We start from the raw sequence: 17958 nt of genomic DNA, 5'->3' as shown, positions 1-17958 counted from the left end.
CACCTCATCACCTTCATCACCATCATCACCTCCATCACCATCATCACCTCCATCACCTCATCACCATCATCACCATCATCACCTTCATCACCATCATCACCTCCATCACCTTCATCACCATCATCACCATCATCACCTCCATCACCATCACCATCATCACCTTCATCACCATCATCACCTCCATCACCATCATCACCATCATCACCTTCATCACCATCATCACCTCCATCACCATCATCACCATCATCACCTTCATCACCTCCATCACCTTCATCACCTCATCACCTTCATCACCATCATCACCTCCATCACCTCCATCACCTTCATCACCATCATCACCTCCATCACCATCATCACCATCATCACCTTCATCACCTCCATCACCTTCATCACCTCATCACCTTCATCACCATCATCACCTCCATCACCTCCATCACCTCCATCACCTTCATCACCATCATCACCTTCATCACCATCATCACCTCCATCACCATCATCACCATCATCACCTTCATCACTTTCATCACCATCATCACCTCCATCACCATCATCACCATCATCACCTCCATCACCTTCATCACCATCATCACCTCCATCACCATCATCACCATCATCACCTTCATCACCATCATCACCTCCATCACCATCATCACCTTCATCACCATCATCACCTCCATCACCATCATCACCATCATCACCTCCATCACCTTCATCACCATCATCACCTCCATCACCATCATCACCATCATCACCTCCATCACCATCATCACCATCATCACCTCCATCACCTTCATCACCATCATCACCTCCATCACCATCATCACCATCATCACCTTCATCACCATCATCACCTCCATCACCATCATCACCATCATCACCTCCATCACCTCCATCACCTTCATCACCTCCATCACCATCATCACCTCCATCACCATCATCACCTCCATCACCTTCATCACCTTCATCACCATCATCACCTCCATCACCATCATCACCATCATCACCATCATCACCTTCATCACCATCATCACCTCCATCACCATCATCACCATCATCACCTTCATCACCATCATCACCTCCATCACCATCATCACCATCATCACCTTCATCACCTCCATCACCTTCATCACCTCATCACCTTCATCACCATCATCACCTCCATCACCTCCATCACCTTCATCACCATCATCACCTCCATCACCATCATCACCATCATCACCTCCATCACCTCCATCACCTTCATCACCTTCATCACCATCATCACCTCCATCACCATCATCACCATCATCACCTCCATCACCTCCATCACCTCCATCACCATCATCACCATCATCACCTTCATCACCTCCATCACCTCCATCACCTCCATCACCTCCATCACCATCATCACCATCATCACCTTCATCACCTTCATCACCTCCATCACCTCCATCACCTTCATCACCTTCATCACCATCATCACCTCCATCACCATCATCACCATCATCACCTCCATCACCTCCATCACCTCCATCACCATCATCACCATCATCGCCATCATCGCCATCATCACCTCCATCACCTTCATCACCTCCATCACCTCCATCACCTTCATCACCTTCATCACCATCATCACCTCCATCACCATCATCACCTCCATCACCTTCATCACCTTCATCACCATCATCACCATCATCACCTCCATCACCTCCATCACCTTCATCACCATCATCACCGTCATCACCTTCATCATCATCATCACCTTCATCACCTTCATCACCTTCATCACCTCCATCACCATCATCACCATCATCACCTTCATCACCATCATCACCTCCATCACCATCATCACCTCCATCACCTTCATCACCTTCATCACCATCATCACCATCATCACCTCCATCACCATCATCACCTTCATCACCTCCATCACCTTCATCACCTTCATCACCATCATCACCTCCATCACCGTCATCACCATCATTACCATCATCACTTCCATCACCATCATCACCTTCATCACCTCCATTACCTCCATCACCATCATCACCATCATCACCTTCATCACCTCCATCACCTCCATCACCTCCATCATCAGCGAGGTTGGGGTCAGGAACAGACCCGTCTCTCTGCCTTCAGCCGGCACAACTCCACAGGCCCCGTGTACGTGTTGATGTCGCAGGTACGATGCTTGACAAAACAGACCTGGTCCTGCTACAGGTTTGCAGTCCACGTGGCTGAACACATCCCTAAGCCCTCCCAGCTCTGACCTTCATGGTTCCACGACTGTGCTCGCCCAGGGTGTGGGGTGGGTCCCAGAGGTCACAGCCTCCATCCGGAGACACGCTGGGTGGGTCCTTCCCACAGATGAACTTACACACGGAGTCTTTGTTTGTTTGTTTGTTTTTTAAAATCCTCATCCGAGGATATTTTCTCATTGATTTTTTAAAAAATATATTTTATTGATATTTTACAGAGAGGAAGGGAGAGGGAGAGAGAGTTAGAAACATCGATGAGAGAGAAACATCGATCACCTGCCTCCTGCACACCCCCTACTGGGGATGTGCCCACAACCAAGGTACATGCCCCTGACCGGAATCGAACCTGGGACCCTTCTGTCCACAGGCCGCTGGGCTTGAGTTCTTGATTGAGAAATGGTCACAGGCCCTTTTCCGGTCCTTCTATAAGAACACCGGTGTCTCACCTCCTTTGTGTCTTAGTCCTGTCACCCCAGGCAAGTGCCTCCACCTCACCAAGCCTCCACTTCCCCATCTGTGCAATGGGTACACAGTGCGGATGGACGGATGACCTAGGATAGAGTGTTCCCTTCCCAGGTGAGTGGGGAGCGAGGATGAATCATCGCTGCTGGGTGGCTGGCAGCTCAGCAGCATCCATGGCTCCCAGCACTGTCACGGGTGACCTGACGGATTTGGGGGCTCAGAGACCGGCCTGTGCTCGTGCCCTTCTGTGAACCCTGCACGGGGCTCGCTCGATCCGTACAATGTTCACAGCATTATAAAGCGTCTCCAGTGCCAGGCAGTGGCGTCCGCGGCCGGCTGGAGCTCTGAGTGCAAAAGTCAATTTTTCAGGCAGCAAACAGTCTGACATGAATGGGTCGGTTGAGCAGGAAAGTGGATCTGTAGCCGCATTTACCAGCCGTGGGCTGAAGGGTTCGGGTTTACGCTCACACATCAGGGCCGGGAGACAGTCCCTGGCCCTCCCCGGGCCCCAGGAGCCCTAGGGGCCTGCCATGCAGGCTGTCACAGACCCCCGCTCCCCCACCCCCCCCACCTTCCTGTGCAGCTGGCAGCCGAGGCTGCGGGAATGTGGGGAAGTGGCCAGGGTTCGAGACCATCGAGCACAGGGCCCTGCCGAGGAGGAGGAGCCGAGCCATGGAGGTTTTTGTTTGTTTTTAATTTCTGTGTTGATGAAGGTGTTACATATGTGTCCTTATTCCCCCATTGCCCCCCTACCCCCTACCCAGGGGGATGCCCTCACGCCCCTGGTGTCTGTGTCCATTGGTTAGGCCTATAGGCATGCATACAAGACCCTTGGTTGATCTCTCCTCCTTACACCCACCCTCCCCTGCCTTCCCTCTGAGGTTTGAGCATCTGATCGATGTTTCTCTGTCTCTGGATCTGTTTTTATTCATCAGTTTATGTTGTTCGTTGTATTCCATAAATGAGTGAGATCATGTGATATTTATCTTTCTCTGACTGGCTTATTTCACTTAGCTTAATGCTCTCCAGGTCCCTCCATGCTGTTGCAAGTGGTAAGAGTTCTTCCTTTTTCACAGCTGCATAGTATTCCGTTGTGTAGATGGACCACGTGCTCCCAGGACTGCTGGGGGAGCTGGGCGGGGTGGGATGGCCCCCCCAGGAAGGAGGCTGTGGCTGGACCCGTGGGGGCAGCAACTCGTGGCTGGGGGAATGGGGCACAGACCTGTGTCCACGTGGAGGCTGCACACGTGATGGGACACGGTCAAGGGCAGGCTCCAGGTCCGGCCAATGGGATGGGAGCAGGCCTGGCCACCAGGCCGTCTATAGGAGCCGGGAGGACGAGGGCTCGGCTCGCACGGCAGACCCTGCCCCTAGCTTTGGGGGTGCCCTGGGCTCACCAGCCGGAGCCCCTGGAGCCCCAGCACCCGGTGGCCTGGCCGGGGCAGAACCGGCTCGGCACTGGGTCAGGCCACGGTGCAAGGCGGGGTGTCTGTGTGTGTCACCTGAGAGGCTGGGAGACACGGGACCCGCCGAGGCAGGTGACACAGTCCTAGAGTGAGCACAGCCGAGGGGCCTGCTGAGTGGGGTGGTGAGTCAAGCCATGCACAGCCCAGGCCCCGGGCGGGGACGGGGCGGGGGAGGGGGGAGACGGGGTAAAGGCAGAGGCCAGGAGGCCAGGGCTGGGAGGCAGTGGTTGAGGTCGCAGCACCCCCCCCCCCGCCCCCAGGGATGTTAATGGTCAGAGGTGGCCCCCCCGGCTCTTTGCTGCAGATCCTGGGTGCCAAGGGTCCCCGCAGGTACTAAGTCGGGGGAGGGGGCCCGGGATGAGGCTTGGTGTGTGGGACAGGATCTGCCTCCCAAGGACCAGGGCCTCCTGTATGTACAAGGAGTGGCCAGATTATTGTAGTCTCTGAACACATAATCATCTGGCCACTCAGTGTGTGTGTGTGTGTGTGTGTGTGTGTGTGTGTGTGTGTGTGTATTAGAGGCCCGGTGCATGAATTCGTGCATGGGTGGGGGCTGGCCAGCCTGGCCAGGGGGAGGGGACATGGGCGGTTGATCAGCTTGCCTGCTGGTCGAACTCCTGGTTGAGGGGACAATTTGCATATTAGCCTTTTATTCTATAGGACATACACTGAGTGGCCAGATGATTATGCGTTCAGAGATCATCCTCATCTGGCCACTCTGTGTACATGACCTCACCATTTTATTTGGCCAAGAAGCAAACCTGTTCCTTTTAAGGAAAGAAAAAGAAAATTAGAAAATTCAGGGTGAAAGAAATAAAAAGCAGTCATAATCCACTAGTCCAGTGGTCGGCAAACTCATTAGTCAACAGAGCGGCAAACCGCGGCTCGCGAGCCACATGTGGTTCGTAAGCTGCTGTTTGCTGACCACTGCACTAGCCAGAGATAGCCTCTGTACACATCTGGACATGCATCTGATAGGCAGTTTACAAAAAAAAAGAAAAATGGCCCAAGCCGGTGTGGCTCAGTGGATAGAGCGTCGGCCTGCAGACTGAAGGGTCCCGGGTTCGATTCCAGTCAAGGGCACCTGCCCAGGTTGCGGCCTCGATCCCCAGTGGGGGGCGTGTGGGATGCAGCCGATCCGTGATTCTCTCTCATCATGGATGTTTCTATCTCTCTCCCTCTTCTTTCTTCTCTGAAATCAATTTTAAAAATGTATACTGCCTGGCCAGCGTGGCTCCGTGGTTGAGCACCGACCTTTGAACCAGGAGGTCACGGTTCGATTCCCGGTCAGGGCACATGCCCGGGTTGCGGGCTCCATCCCCAGTGCAGGGTGTGCAGGAGGCAGCCAATCGATAATTCTCTCTCATCATGGATGTTTCTCTCTCTCGCCCTCTCCCTTCCTCTCTGACATCAATGAAAACATATTTTAAAAGTCATGTATAAACATGCAACTGTCCTTATGTCTCTGTTCTTGACCTTAAAGCTCTTGAGCCCCATGCCTGCGGACGATGGACGATGGGTTCTGCCGATTCGGGGTGACCCCTTCTCCCTCTGGCTGGGCAGCCTTCCTTTGCCTTTTACTCCGGGAAGCAGCTGCTCTTTTATCGTCACACATTCTTCCCCAAACTGTGCGTGTTCGGTATAAGACAGCCGTGGGCAAACTACGGCCTGTGGGCCGGATCCGGTCCGTTCGGCTGTTCTATCCGGCCTGCGGAGCCGAAAGAGCGGAGGGTTCTCTTGCTCTCCCCTCCGCTCCTTTACTTTGAATTTATATTAGTTCACACAAACACTCCATCCATGCTTTTGTTCCGGCCCTCCGGTCCAGTTTAAGAACCCATGGTGGCCCTCGAGTCAAAAAGTTTGCCCACCCCTGGTATAAGATGTGTGTTTTGAGTCCTCCCGTCAGAACCAAGCTTCTGGCATCGCAGAAACAACGTATAAAGAAACCCAAATGTGTTAGCCTTCCATCGCTGCTGTAACTAATTGCCACAGAGCAGGGGCTTAACGCAATCAGCTTTTTCTTTCTTTTTTTTTATCTATAGACTAGAGGCCTGGTGCACGGAATTCGTGCACGGAGGGTGGGGGGGGGGTGTTCCTCAGCCCGGCCTGCACCCTCTCCAATCTGGGACCCCTCAGAGGATGTCCTACTGCCGGTTTACAGGGATCGGGCCTAAACCGGCAATCGGACGTCCCTCTCGCAATTCGGGACTGCTGGATCCTGACCGCTCACCTACCTGCCTGCCTGCCTGCCTGATTGCCCCTAACCCCTCTGCCTGACAGCCTGCTCGCTCCCAACTGCCCCTGCTGCTGTCCTGATCCCCCCCAACTGCCCCCGCTGCTGTCCTGATCACCCCCAACTGCCCCACGTGCTGGCCTGCTCACCCCCAACTGTCCCCCCTGCTGGCCTGCTCACCCCCAACTGCCCGCCCTGCTGGCCTGCTCACCTCCACCTTGCCTCCCCATTGGCCTGCTCACCCCCAACTGCCCCCCTGTTGGCCTGCTCACTCCAAACTGCCCCCCCTCGCTGTCTTGATCACCTCCAACTGACCCCCACTGACGGCCTGCTTGCCCCCAACTGGCCCCCCTGCTGGTCTGCTTACCCCCAACGGCCCCGCCCCCCACCAGCCTGATCACCCACAACTGCCATCCCATCCTGGCCTGATCACCCACAACTGCCTTCCCCTCTTGGCCTCTAACTGCCTCTGCCTCGGCCCCACCACCATGGCTTTGTCCAGAAGAACGTCCGGAAGGTCTCCTGGAAGGTCTCCCAGTCTAATTAGCATATTACCCTGTTATTAGTATAGATACTAGAGGCCTGGTACATGAATTTGTGCACGGGTGGGGTCCCTCTGGATGGCCCTGCGGGGATTGGGCCGAAACCCGCAGTCCAACACCGCCTGCCGCTCCCGCTCATCGAGGCCCCACTGCGCCTGCCGCGGGCTCGCGCCCAATCAGTCTTGATCAGGAGAGACTTACGCTGTCACAGCAGCGCTCGCCAGCCCTGTGCCCTGTGTCTGGTGCCCTTCCGAGGGGAGTGGCCTGCGGGATCGGGCTGAAACCGGCTCTCCGACATCCCCCGAGGGGTCCCGGATTGCGAGAGGGTGCAGGCCAGGCTGAGGGACCCCACCAGTGCATGATCAGGCCCAGGAGGGATCGCAGGAGGGCTCCAGGGCATGTCTAGCCCATCTCGCTCAGTCCCGATTGGCCGGACCCCAGTGGCAAGCTAATCTACCGGTTGGAGCATCTGCCCCCTGGTGGTCAGTGCATGTCACAGCAAGTGGGCGAGCGGCCTTAGCATATCATTAGCATATTACGCTTTGATTGGTTGTTCAGTTGACTGGTCACCAGATGACTGGACACTTAACATATTAGGCTTTTATTATATCTACTAGAGGCCCGGTGCATGAAATTTGTGCACGGGGGGGTGGTATTCCTCAGCCCAGCCTGCACCCTCTCCAATCCGGGACCCCTCAAGGGATGTCTGACTGCCTCGATAGGATTGGGCCTAAACGGGCAGTCGGACATCCCTCTCACAATCCAGGATTGCTGGCTCCCAACTGCTCACCTGCGTGCCTTCCTGATTGCCCCTAACTGCTTCTGCCTGCCAGCCTGATCGCCCCTTAACCACTCCCGTGCCAGCCTGATTGATGCCTAACTGCTTCCCTGCCAGCCTGTTTGCCCCTAACTGCCCACCCCTGCAGGCCTGGTCATCCCTAACTGCCCTCCCCTGCAGGCCTGATCGCCCACAACTGCCCTCCCTTGCAGGCCTGGTCCCTCCCAACTGCCTTCCCCTGCTGGCCATCTTGTGGTGGCCATCTTGTGTCCACATGGGGGCAGGATCTTTGACCACATGGGGGCAGCCATCTGTGTCTTGGAGTGAGGGTCAATCTGCATATCACTCTTTTATTAGATAGGATATATATAAAAGCCTAAGTGACTGTTACAACCGCACAACCGGAACAACCATTTGACCAGCCGCTGTGACATGCACTGACCACCAGGGGGCAGAGGCTCAACGCAGGAGCTGCCCCCTGGTGGTCAGTGCAGTCTCACAGCCAACCTCCCATGGCCCCTTCCCCTGGCCACACTCCCACCGCCCTGATGGGCCCCAATCACTGGCCAGGCCGAGAGACCCCACCCGTGCACGAATTCATGCACCGGGCCTGTAGTAGGATATATTTGTTATTGATGTCAGAGACGAAGGGAGAGGAAGAGAGGGATAGAAACATCCACGATGAGAGAGAATCACGGATCGGCTGTCTCCTGCACGCCCCCCACTGGGGATGGAGCCCACAACCCGGGCATGTGCCCTGATGGGGAATCGAACCCGGGACCCTTCAGTCCGCAGGCCGACGCTCTACCCACTGGGCCACACCGGCCAGGGCTGGGGCTATTTTCTGACAGTTCCTGAGGTCAGGAGTCCACAGTGGGTCTCACGGGGCTGCGCTCACCGTGCTGGCCGAGAGAACATTCCTTGCTGGAGCTGGGGAGGTTCCGTGTCTTAGATTCCCAGCTTCCCAGGCACCCGCAGTCCTGGCTGCTGGCCCTCCCCCCATCGGCAGAGCAGGGCGGGCTGCTGGGTCAGTCTCCCGCCCTGACCCTGCCCCCTCCGCCTCCCGCTCCCAGCTGGAGATTGAGAATAACCCCTTTAGTGTCAGGTCGTCAGATGATCATCCTCAATGCCCTCCCATATCACGATCACAGGTTCAGAGTACAGGATGTGGGCGGCGTTGGGGGGGGGTTCGTTGTTCTGTCCCCCACACCAAATAGCTCTGCCTTTGTCCAAGGCTGGAGTCATTGGATCAAAGGCCCTGGCTTTGCCATTGAGTGAGCAGAGTCCACGTGGGAGCGGCAAAGGCACTGGTTTACCTAATAAAAAACAGAAACACTTCTTTAAGTAAATTTTTTTTTCTGTTATTCTCTAAACCGGTGGTTCCCAAGGTGGGGCACAGGCCCCACAGGGGGGCAATTTGATGTTTCGGGGGGGGGGCACTTGAGGATAAGTTATTCACAGTGAATTTTTTGCATTTCTTAGGGTTCTAGGGGCCTCCTAGGCAGGCTATCCTATATAATACAAGGCTAATATGCAAATTGTCCCCTCGGGAGTTCGACCGACTGGGAGTTTGGCAGCTCCCTATGAGGTGCGCTGACCACCAGGGGGCGGTGCAGAATGAAGGAAGGCCCTGCCAACAGCTGGAAGGCCCCGATTGGCCCTGATCGCCGGCCAGGCCTAGGGACTACCTGTGCACCAATATCATGCACCAGGCCTCTAGTAAATATACACGGAGTGGCCAGATGAGGATGATCTCTGAACGCATCATAATCTGGCCACTCAGTGTCTATCCTATATAATAAAAGGCTAATATGCAAATTGTCCCCTCCACCAGGAGTTCGACCAGCAGGCAGGCCGGCCAACTGCCCATGGCCCCTCCCCCTGGCCAGGCTGGCCGGACCGCACCCATGCACTAATTCATGCACCGGGCCTCTAATATATATATACATATATATACACACTGAGTGGCCAGGTTATTATGCGTTCAGAGATCACAATAATCTGGCCACTTGGTATATATTGTGCCATATTTATGTATTTCATTTCTCTATTCTACACTTTGACACTTTGCTATTTTTTTCACATCACTTCATATTATTATTATTTTTTTAACCATTTCTTAGTGATTTCTCCCTCAGGACTTCCACAGTTATTTCGCTCTTTTATTTTTCTCCTTCATGGATGCCACGTTCTTTGGAAGCTTGTTTAGACCAAGTTCATGGCCTTTTGGGCTTCCTCCACGTGAATAGGAGCTCACTTTAAAAAAAAAATTATTGATTTTTTACAGAGAGGAAGGGAGAGGGAGAGAGAGTTAGAAACATCGATGAGAGAGAAACATCCATCAGCTGCCTCCTGCGCACCCCCACCTGGGGATGTGCCCGCAACCAAGGTACATGCCCTTGACCAGAATCAAACCTGGGACCTTTCAGTCCACAGGCTGACGCTCTACCCACTGAGCAACACCGTCAGGGCTCACTTTTGTTTTAATATATATTTTTTTTATTGTCTGAAGTTTTACATATGTCTCCTTCCTCCCAATTGATCCCCTGCCCCCAGCCATTCCCTCCCCGGTGTCTGTGTCCATTGGTGATGCTCATACGCATGCGTACAAGTCCTTTGGTTGATCTCTCCACCTGACCCCCACCGTCCCCTGCCATTTGTCTCTGGATCTATTCTTGTTCATCACGTTATGTTGATCATATCCCATAAATGAGTGAGATCATGTGATATTTATCTTTCTCCGCCTGGCTTATTTCGCTTAGCATCATGCTCTACAGGTCCATCCATGCTGTTGCCAATGGTAACAATTCCTTCTTTTTTAGCACAGCGTAGTATTCCATTGTGTAGATGGACCACAGTTTTCTAATCCACTCATCTGCTGACGGGCACTTAGGCTGTTTCCAAGTCTTAGCTATGGTGAATTGTGCTGCTATGAACATAGGGGTGCATATGTCCTTTCTGATTGGTGTTTCTGGTTTCTTGGGATATAGTCCTAGAAGTGGGATCACTGGGTAAATGGGAGTTCCATTTTTAGTTTTTTGAGGAAACTCCACACTGTTCCCCACAGTGGCTGCAGCAGTCTGCATTCCCACCAGCAGTGCACGAGGGTTCCTTTCTCTCCGCATCTTTGCCAGCATTGTTTGTTAGGAGTTCACTTTTTGAATAATAAGAATTCTTTGTCAAGGGAGGTGGGGGGGGGCATCAGGATGTTAGAGATGCTTAGGGGACGTGGCCAGAGGAAGTTTGGGGACCACGGCTCTGAGTGGTTTGAGTGGGAATATTGCTGTTCCCTGACTCGGCGGACAGCACAGAGATAGTGGGAAGCCTGGATGGCTACTAGAAAGCTCAGGCGGGAAAAACAAGCCTCCATGTTCCTTCTCCGCATGGAATCGCGTTCCGTGGGTATGACCAGACCACGTACCCGCATTCGTGACCGGATCGATTCATTCAGCCACATCCCGCAAACATCTTTCTGTGACAGCGAGTCGCTCTGATTTCTGTGAGGCATTCGCACGCATCTGTGGAGCCTGCGCCCACGAGCAGCAGGCCAGGCAGTCCTAGGGTTCAAGGCACAGCCAGGCCTCTCGAACTCCCGGGCCCGGCCTTACGTGTTACTCAGAACCGTGATGATGGTGGTGGTGGTGGGGGGTGGGGAACAGTCCCCTGTGGCCCCAATCCTCCTCCTCAGGGCGAGGCTGACTGTGGGGAGCTTTTCTGACCCCGGGTGCCGAGAGCCGGGGTTTCTGGCCACACAGCACCGCCTGAAGAATATGGTTATTAAAGGTCTGTGTGGCCCTGGCCGGTGTGGCTCAGTGGATAGAGCATCAGCCTGCAGACTGAAGGGTCTCAGGTTCGATTATGGTCAAGGGCACATGCCCGGGTTGTGGGCTCAATTCCCAGTGGGGGCGTGCAGGAGGCAGCCGCTCCATGATTCTCTCTCATCATTGATGTTTCTCTCTCTCTCTCCCTCTCCCTTCCTCTCTGAAATCAGTAAAAACATATTAAGAAAAAAACCACAGGTGTGTGGGGGTGGGAGTTAGAAGGTCACGCTGACTGAAGCTGGGGACTCTCTGAGGCCTGGATGGTGGGTCAGTCAAGGGCCCCAGGCAGCCGGGGCGGGGAGGGGGCGTCCCAGGGGGCCCCGGGACAGGGCAGGTGACAGGTGTGTGTGTTTGTTCACGTAAACAGGGACCTCAGATGCCGGCCTGGTTCTGTCTCCTTCGTGGTCCGGGTGACTTTTCCTTACCAAACAGCACCGGTTCCCTCCATCCGATCTCACATGGTCTCGTCCCAAACCCTCACATTCTTCCCCTTTTCAGCTCTGACTCTGCTCACTCCTTGTTTTGTTTTTGTTGTTGTTTGTTTGTTTTGTGTTTTTTTTTGTGTGTGTGTGTGTGTGTGTGTGTGTGTGTCTTTTCAATGGGGAATCCAAGGATTTATTTAACCCCCCAATCTAATGGGTCCTTTAGCCCTAGCCGGTGTGGCTCAGTGGATAGAGCGTCGGCCTGCAGACTGAAGGGTCCCAGGTTCGATTCCGGTCAAGGGCACATGCCCGAGTGGTGGGCTCGATTCCCATTGGGGGGCGTGCGGGAGGCAGCTGGTTCTCATCATTAATGTTTCTTTATTAAAAAAATATATATATTTTATTGATTTTTTACAGAGAGGAAGGGAGAGGGATAGAGAGTTAGAAACATCGATCAGCTGCCTCCTGCACACTCCCTACTGGGGGGATGTGCCCGCAACCAAGGTACATGCCCTTGACTGGAATCGAACCCGGGACCCTTCAGTCCACAGGCTGATGCTCTACCCACGAACCAAACAGGCTAGGGCACATCAATAAAGAAATATATTTTTTTAAAAAACACCAAAAAATAAAAATAAAAAACAACCCCAAATGGATCCTTTAAAATAATAGTCCCTCTTGTCCATCCAAATCTAAAAATAGGTCCTCCTGGTAGGAGCAGGCAGGGACCAGGGCCACCGGGGCTGAAAGGACGGCAGAGCCCAGGCCCGGGGCGGGGCTGGCGGAGCTGGCGGGGCTGGCGGGGCCACTCCCCCCCCCCACCCCCGTCCCGTCCCGTCCGGGCCCGGGGTGACTGCGTGTCTTGATGGAAGCCAGCCTCCCTCCACCTTGGCCCGCGCGCCCTGCCCAGCCGGGGGACACAGGCCGCATTGAGCCGGCGCCCGCAGGGGCGGGTTTCGGAAAGGCAAAGGCGTGCTCCGCGCCCAGGAGAGAATGAATCACTGGGGCGGCGCGGACGCGCGGGGCTGTGTGTGTGCCGCTGGCAAGCCCACAGACACGCCCGCGCTCCTGCAAGGAAAAAAGTGTGTGTGTGTGTTTGGGGGGGAGCGGGGGGGCCAACCCTGTAGCAATTTCCACACCTTGGACCCTGTCGCCGGGCTGCGAGGCCGGAGGGAAGCCTGGGGGTTTTGCATGTGTATTTGGGGCGCAGAGAGAGGCTCAGGATCCCCGGCTCGCTCTCTTTGGGGGTCACCTCGCTCCCTGCGCACAGGGCTGGGCTGCAGCGCGCGGCTCCCCGACGCTCGCTCAGGACTTTCGGGCTCGGCTCCGGGGCTCCGGCAGGGACCCCCCCTCCCTCCTCGCGCCCTGCCCAGGAGAGCGTCCCAGCCGAGTTTTAGGGGAGTTTCAACTCATCTGCACATCCTCCCCCGTCGTCCTCCAGCCCCGCGGATGGGTCTGCACCAGCGGATCTTCCCTCGCAGGGGGGCCGGTGAGTGAGTGGGGGCTCCGGGGAGCGGGGTGGGGGGAGGAGGGTGCGCAGTGGCTCCCGGGGATGGGGAGCCGCGCAGGGGCTTGTGCGCCTGCTCACGTGTGCGGTGCCTGTGCACACGTGTGTGTGTGTGTGTGTGTGTGTGTGTGCGCGCGCGCGCGCGCGGAGGGGCAGGGCCCGCTCTGTTGTCAGTGTCCTGGCGGAGCTCACAGGCTGCTTGGCAGGGTGCGTGGGGGGGGGGGGGGGTCGCCGGACCCCCAAGGGGGGAGACCGAGCCGGCCACCCTTTCCTTCTTCCTTCCCTTCTTCCTTCTCTTCTTTCTTTCTCTCTTTCTCTCTTTCTCTCTTTCTCCTTCCTTCCTTCCTTCCTTCCTTCCTTCCTTCCACTCTCTCTCTCTCTCTCTCTTTCTTCTTCTAATATTTTTATAGATTTCAGAGAGGGAGGGAGAGGGGGAGAGAGAAACATCCATGAGGAGAGACAACCACGGATCGGTGCCTCCTGCACGCCCCCCACTGGAGATCGAGCCCGCCACCCGGGCCTGTGCCCTGACCTCCTGGTTCCTAGGTTGACGCTCAACTACTGAGCCACACCGGCTGGGCCAGGGCAGCCGTTTCTAAGCGTTCACTTCCTCTGTCGGGGTTGGAGGCACCGCCCAGGAGCATCAGGTGTGAATGAATGCCAGGGGCAGGGTCCCCCCACCCCGCTGGGCTGGGTCCTGCAGGGGCCGAGCATGGGGGCGCAGGGACCCCTGGAGCCTCCTAGACCCGTGCATTCGGGGGTCCCTGTCCCCGGCAGAGACACCCACATCAGAGGGTTGCTCAGGACCGCCTCCTCCTTTCCCTCCAGAAACATGCGCAGGGAGCAGGGAGCAGGGAGCAGGGGGCGGGGCCGAGAAGCATGAGGGGGCGTGGCCGGGGAGGAGCGGGGGCAGGGGGCGGGGCCGGAGTCTGAGGGCGGGGCCGAGGCGGGGGGCGGGACCGGGGGCAGGGGGTGGGGCGGGAGGCGGGGGCGGGCCTCGGGGGCGGGGGCCTGGGGGGCAGGAGCAGGAGCAGGAGCAGGAGCAGCAGCTCTGAGCCAGGTCGGCCTCACAGTGAGCGCTGGCGGGGCGCGGCTCCGGGGGCTGGCATCCCAGCAAACACATGTTTTCTTTAGGGACGAGCAGGCGAGGCCCGGCTCCGGTCCGGGAGGGGAGCTGCGACCCGCCGGGGCCCACGTGCTCGGTGGGAGTGGCTCTGAGCTGTGCGGGCCTCAGGCGCGGGCACCAGCGGGCTGCGGGCGGGGGCGGGGCGTCCCCTGGGGCACAGGCTGCGGGTTCAGGACCAGCCTGTCCACTGCCGGGGCTCACAGCGACTTTGGGGCACCCGGGCCATGGCGTCCGGTCCGGTCCCTCGTGGAACGCGGGCCAGGGGCTCACATGTCCCCCTGGGAGTAGATGAAGCGCATTTGCCACGTCCTGTCCCAGCCGCGTCACCCTCTGGGGTTGGTTTCCCTGGTAACAGACTCCCAGGTACCCACGGTCAGGGTCACTGCAGAGCATTTGTGGGAGCCCCGCCTGTGAGAGCAAGGGAGGCAGAGCTGGAGGGGGAGATGCCAGCCAGCCGACCCCTGGGGCCCGGACCCTGCAGGGGCCTCTCACTGCGCGTGGCTGCCCGGGGCCACGGCCCTGCTTTGCTCTGCGCTTGCCCTGCTGTGGGAAGGCTGGGCAGTGACGCACGGACACCCTCCGGCCAGGCCTTGCACAGCAGCGCTAGGGACACGCCCTCCCGTGGCTGGGATGCGCCCTGTGGCTAGGACGCTCCCTCCCGTGGCTGGGACACACCTTGACATGCCCTCCCGAGGCTGGGACACGCCCCCCAGGCTGGGACACGCCCCCCAGGCTGGGACACGCCCCCAGGCTGGGGCACGCCCCCCGAGGCTGGGACACACCCCCCGAGGCTGGGACACGCCCCCCGAGGCTGGGACACACCCCCCGATGCTGGGACACGCCCCCCCGAGGCTGGGACACGCCCCCAGGCTGGGACACGCCCCCTGAGTCTGGGACATGCCCTCCCATGGCTGGGACACGCCCTCCTGTGGCTGGGACACGCCCCCAGAGGCTGGGACATGCTGTCCTGTGCGCAAGTGCAGGTTCCGGGCATGTGGCCTGCTGGGTGGTGTGTCCCCAGCGCTCGGTCCTCCAACGGGGCCTCCATCCTTCTGCTGGGACACGGATTCACACGCCTGGGGACCAGGGAGCCCCAGCCCGACTGTGGGCAGGGAGGGTGCATGGGGGGGGGTCCGGGCGGGAGCAGGTTTGACTGGGATTCGGCTGCAGCTCCTCCCCTTCCCCCATCCCCCTTCCCCCAACATTTCTTCGGTGGAGAAAGTAAAGCCGCAGGAGACTTTGGTAGTTAAAGCTACACAATGAAGTGTGTTGGGGACAAGCGCAGATGGAGCCGGGCGAGGTTACTGTCCTCCGGCCCAACAGCCCACTTTCTATTCACCTTCAACCAGCAAAGGGTGACGTCGCGTTCTCAAATGCTCAGAACTCGTGTCCAGCCTACTAGGCCAGGGCATGCCGTGCCCCAGCGCTGGGCTCCAGGGAGCAGCGGGCAGATGGGACAGTTTCACACCCAAACGAATGGCCCAGAGGGCCAGGGGCTGGGCGCTCTCACCGGGGAGCCGACCTAACCTGGTGGTCAGGGCGGGCTTCTCGGAGGAGGAGGTACTGCCTGAGCTGAGGTGTCGGGTGGGAGCCAGGGCTGGGAGCTCTGTAGTGCAGGCCCATCCAGTCTGTGTGGCTGGCAGCATCTATATCTATAAAAGCCTAATATGCAAAGTGTCCCCGCGGGAGTTCAACCCACCGGGAGTTTGATCGCTCGCTATGACGTGCGCTGACCACCAGGGGGAAGCGTGGAATGGAGGGAGGCCCCGGCGGGCAGCCGGCAGCCGCTAGGGTCCCTACCCATGCACAAATTTCGTGCACTAGGCCTCTAGTTTTTTAAAAAATAATTATCGAGCCCAGCCGGCATGGCTCAGTGGTTGAGCATTGACCTATGAACCAGGAGGTCACGGTTCGATTCCCGGTCAGGGCATATGCCCGGGTTGCAGGCTCCATCCCCAGTGGGGGGTGTGCAGGAGGCAGCTGCTCCATGATTCTCTCTCCTCATTGATGTTTCTCTCTCTCTCCCTCTCCCTCTCCCTTTCTCTCTGAAACCAATAAAAATATATTTAAAATCCTATATAATAAAAGCCTAATATGCTAAGTGTGCAGTCATCCAGTCGGCCATTCAACCAATCAAAGCGCAATATGCTAATGATACGCTAAGGCCGCTCACCCGCTTGCTATGACGTGCACTGACCACCAGGGGGGCAGACGCTCCGACCGGTAGGTTAGCTTGCTGCTGAGGTCTGGCTGATTGGGACTGAGCGAGATGGGCTGGACACGCCCTAGAGCCCTCCCACGGTCCCTCCCCGGCTGACCAACCTCCCGCGTTCCTCCCCGGTCCCACTCGTGCACCGGTGGGGTCCCTCAGCCTGGCCTGCACCCTCTTGCAATCTGGGCTGAGGACTCTCCCCCTCCCTGCCCCCGCCAGTGCATGAATTTCATGCACCGGGCCTCTAGTAAAGAATGAAAAAATAAAAATAACCATGGTGACTCCTTAGCTCAGGGGGTCAGAGCTTTTGCTGGTGGCACCAAACTTCAGGAGCCTTGTCTCTGTCCCCACAGCTGGTGTCCTGGGAACACGCCTGTCCCCCCTCCCACACCCACACTCTGCCTCTGAGCCCTGCGCTGAGCAGAAGCGAGCCGTGGTCCCCGCGCACCCGCTGCTCCCATGCTGGTGCCCTGCCGCACGGGGTCAGAGGTCACCTCCCAGTCCCTGCACAGGCGTCAGAACCGCCCTCGCTGTGGCCTCGAACCCCAGCAGGTGTCCGTACCCTCACGGATCTCCCTGCTCAGTTGCACCTTCCCAAGATGCGACTGTCGCGATTTCTCACACACGGGACGGTGGAGGGAATGGCTGTCGGTGGGCAGAGCCACCCTCTGGCGTCTGCGAGCCCCATGAACGCCGCGTGCCTACCACGTGGCCGTCCGCCTCGCCGTCCCTCTGTCCGTCCATGCCTCCTCCTTGTTTTTCGATGCATTTCCAAATGAATTTCAGGCAACACTGCACTTCACGCCTAAGCCCTTCATCCTGTGTGTAAATAACTCTGGGTCCATATTCGTTTGCTGTTCTTTAATTTTTATTTGTTTATTTATTAATATACTAGAGGCCCGACGCATGAAGATTCGTGCAAGAACGGGCCTTCCTTCCCCTGGCTGCCGGCACCGCCTTCGCTCTGGCCCAGAGCCGCCTTTCCGCCTTCCCACGCTGCCCAGAGGCCCAGAGCGGCTGGGTGGTGTGGAACGCCCCGCCTCTGGCTGCTCAGCGCCTGTGTATGCAAATTAACCTGCCATCTTTGTTGGGTTAATTTGCATACTCACTCCTGATTGGCTGGTGGGTGTCACGAAGGTTCGGTCCATTTGC

General features: G+C 57.1%; 1 protein-coding gene across 1 annotated transcript in view; it reads left to right on the top strand.

Moving 5' to 3' along the window:
* Nucleotides 1–13165: 13165 nt before the first annotated feature.
* Nucleotides 13166–17958, top strand: part of IL16 (interleukin 16) — an 85169-nt gene continuing 80376 nt past the window's right edge. Inside the window, 1 exon segment of the mRNA XM_080651478.1 lies at nucleotides 13166–13450. Within this exon segment, the coding sequence (XP_080507604.1) occupies nucleotides 13411–13450 (40 nt within the window). The 5' untranslated portion in view covers nucleotides 13166–13410.

Source organism: Plecotus auritus (assembly GCF_963455305.1).
Source record: "Plecotus auritus genome assembly, chromosome: 15".
Classification (NCBI taxonomy): Eukaryota; Metazoa; Chordata; class Mammalia; order Chiroptera; family Vespertilionidae; genus Plecotus; species Plecotus auritus.
The sequence above is the reverse complement of the archived record's forward strand: the minus strand, read 5'-3'. Positions and strand labels throughout refer to the sequence as shown.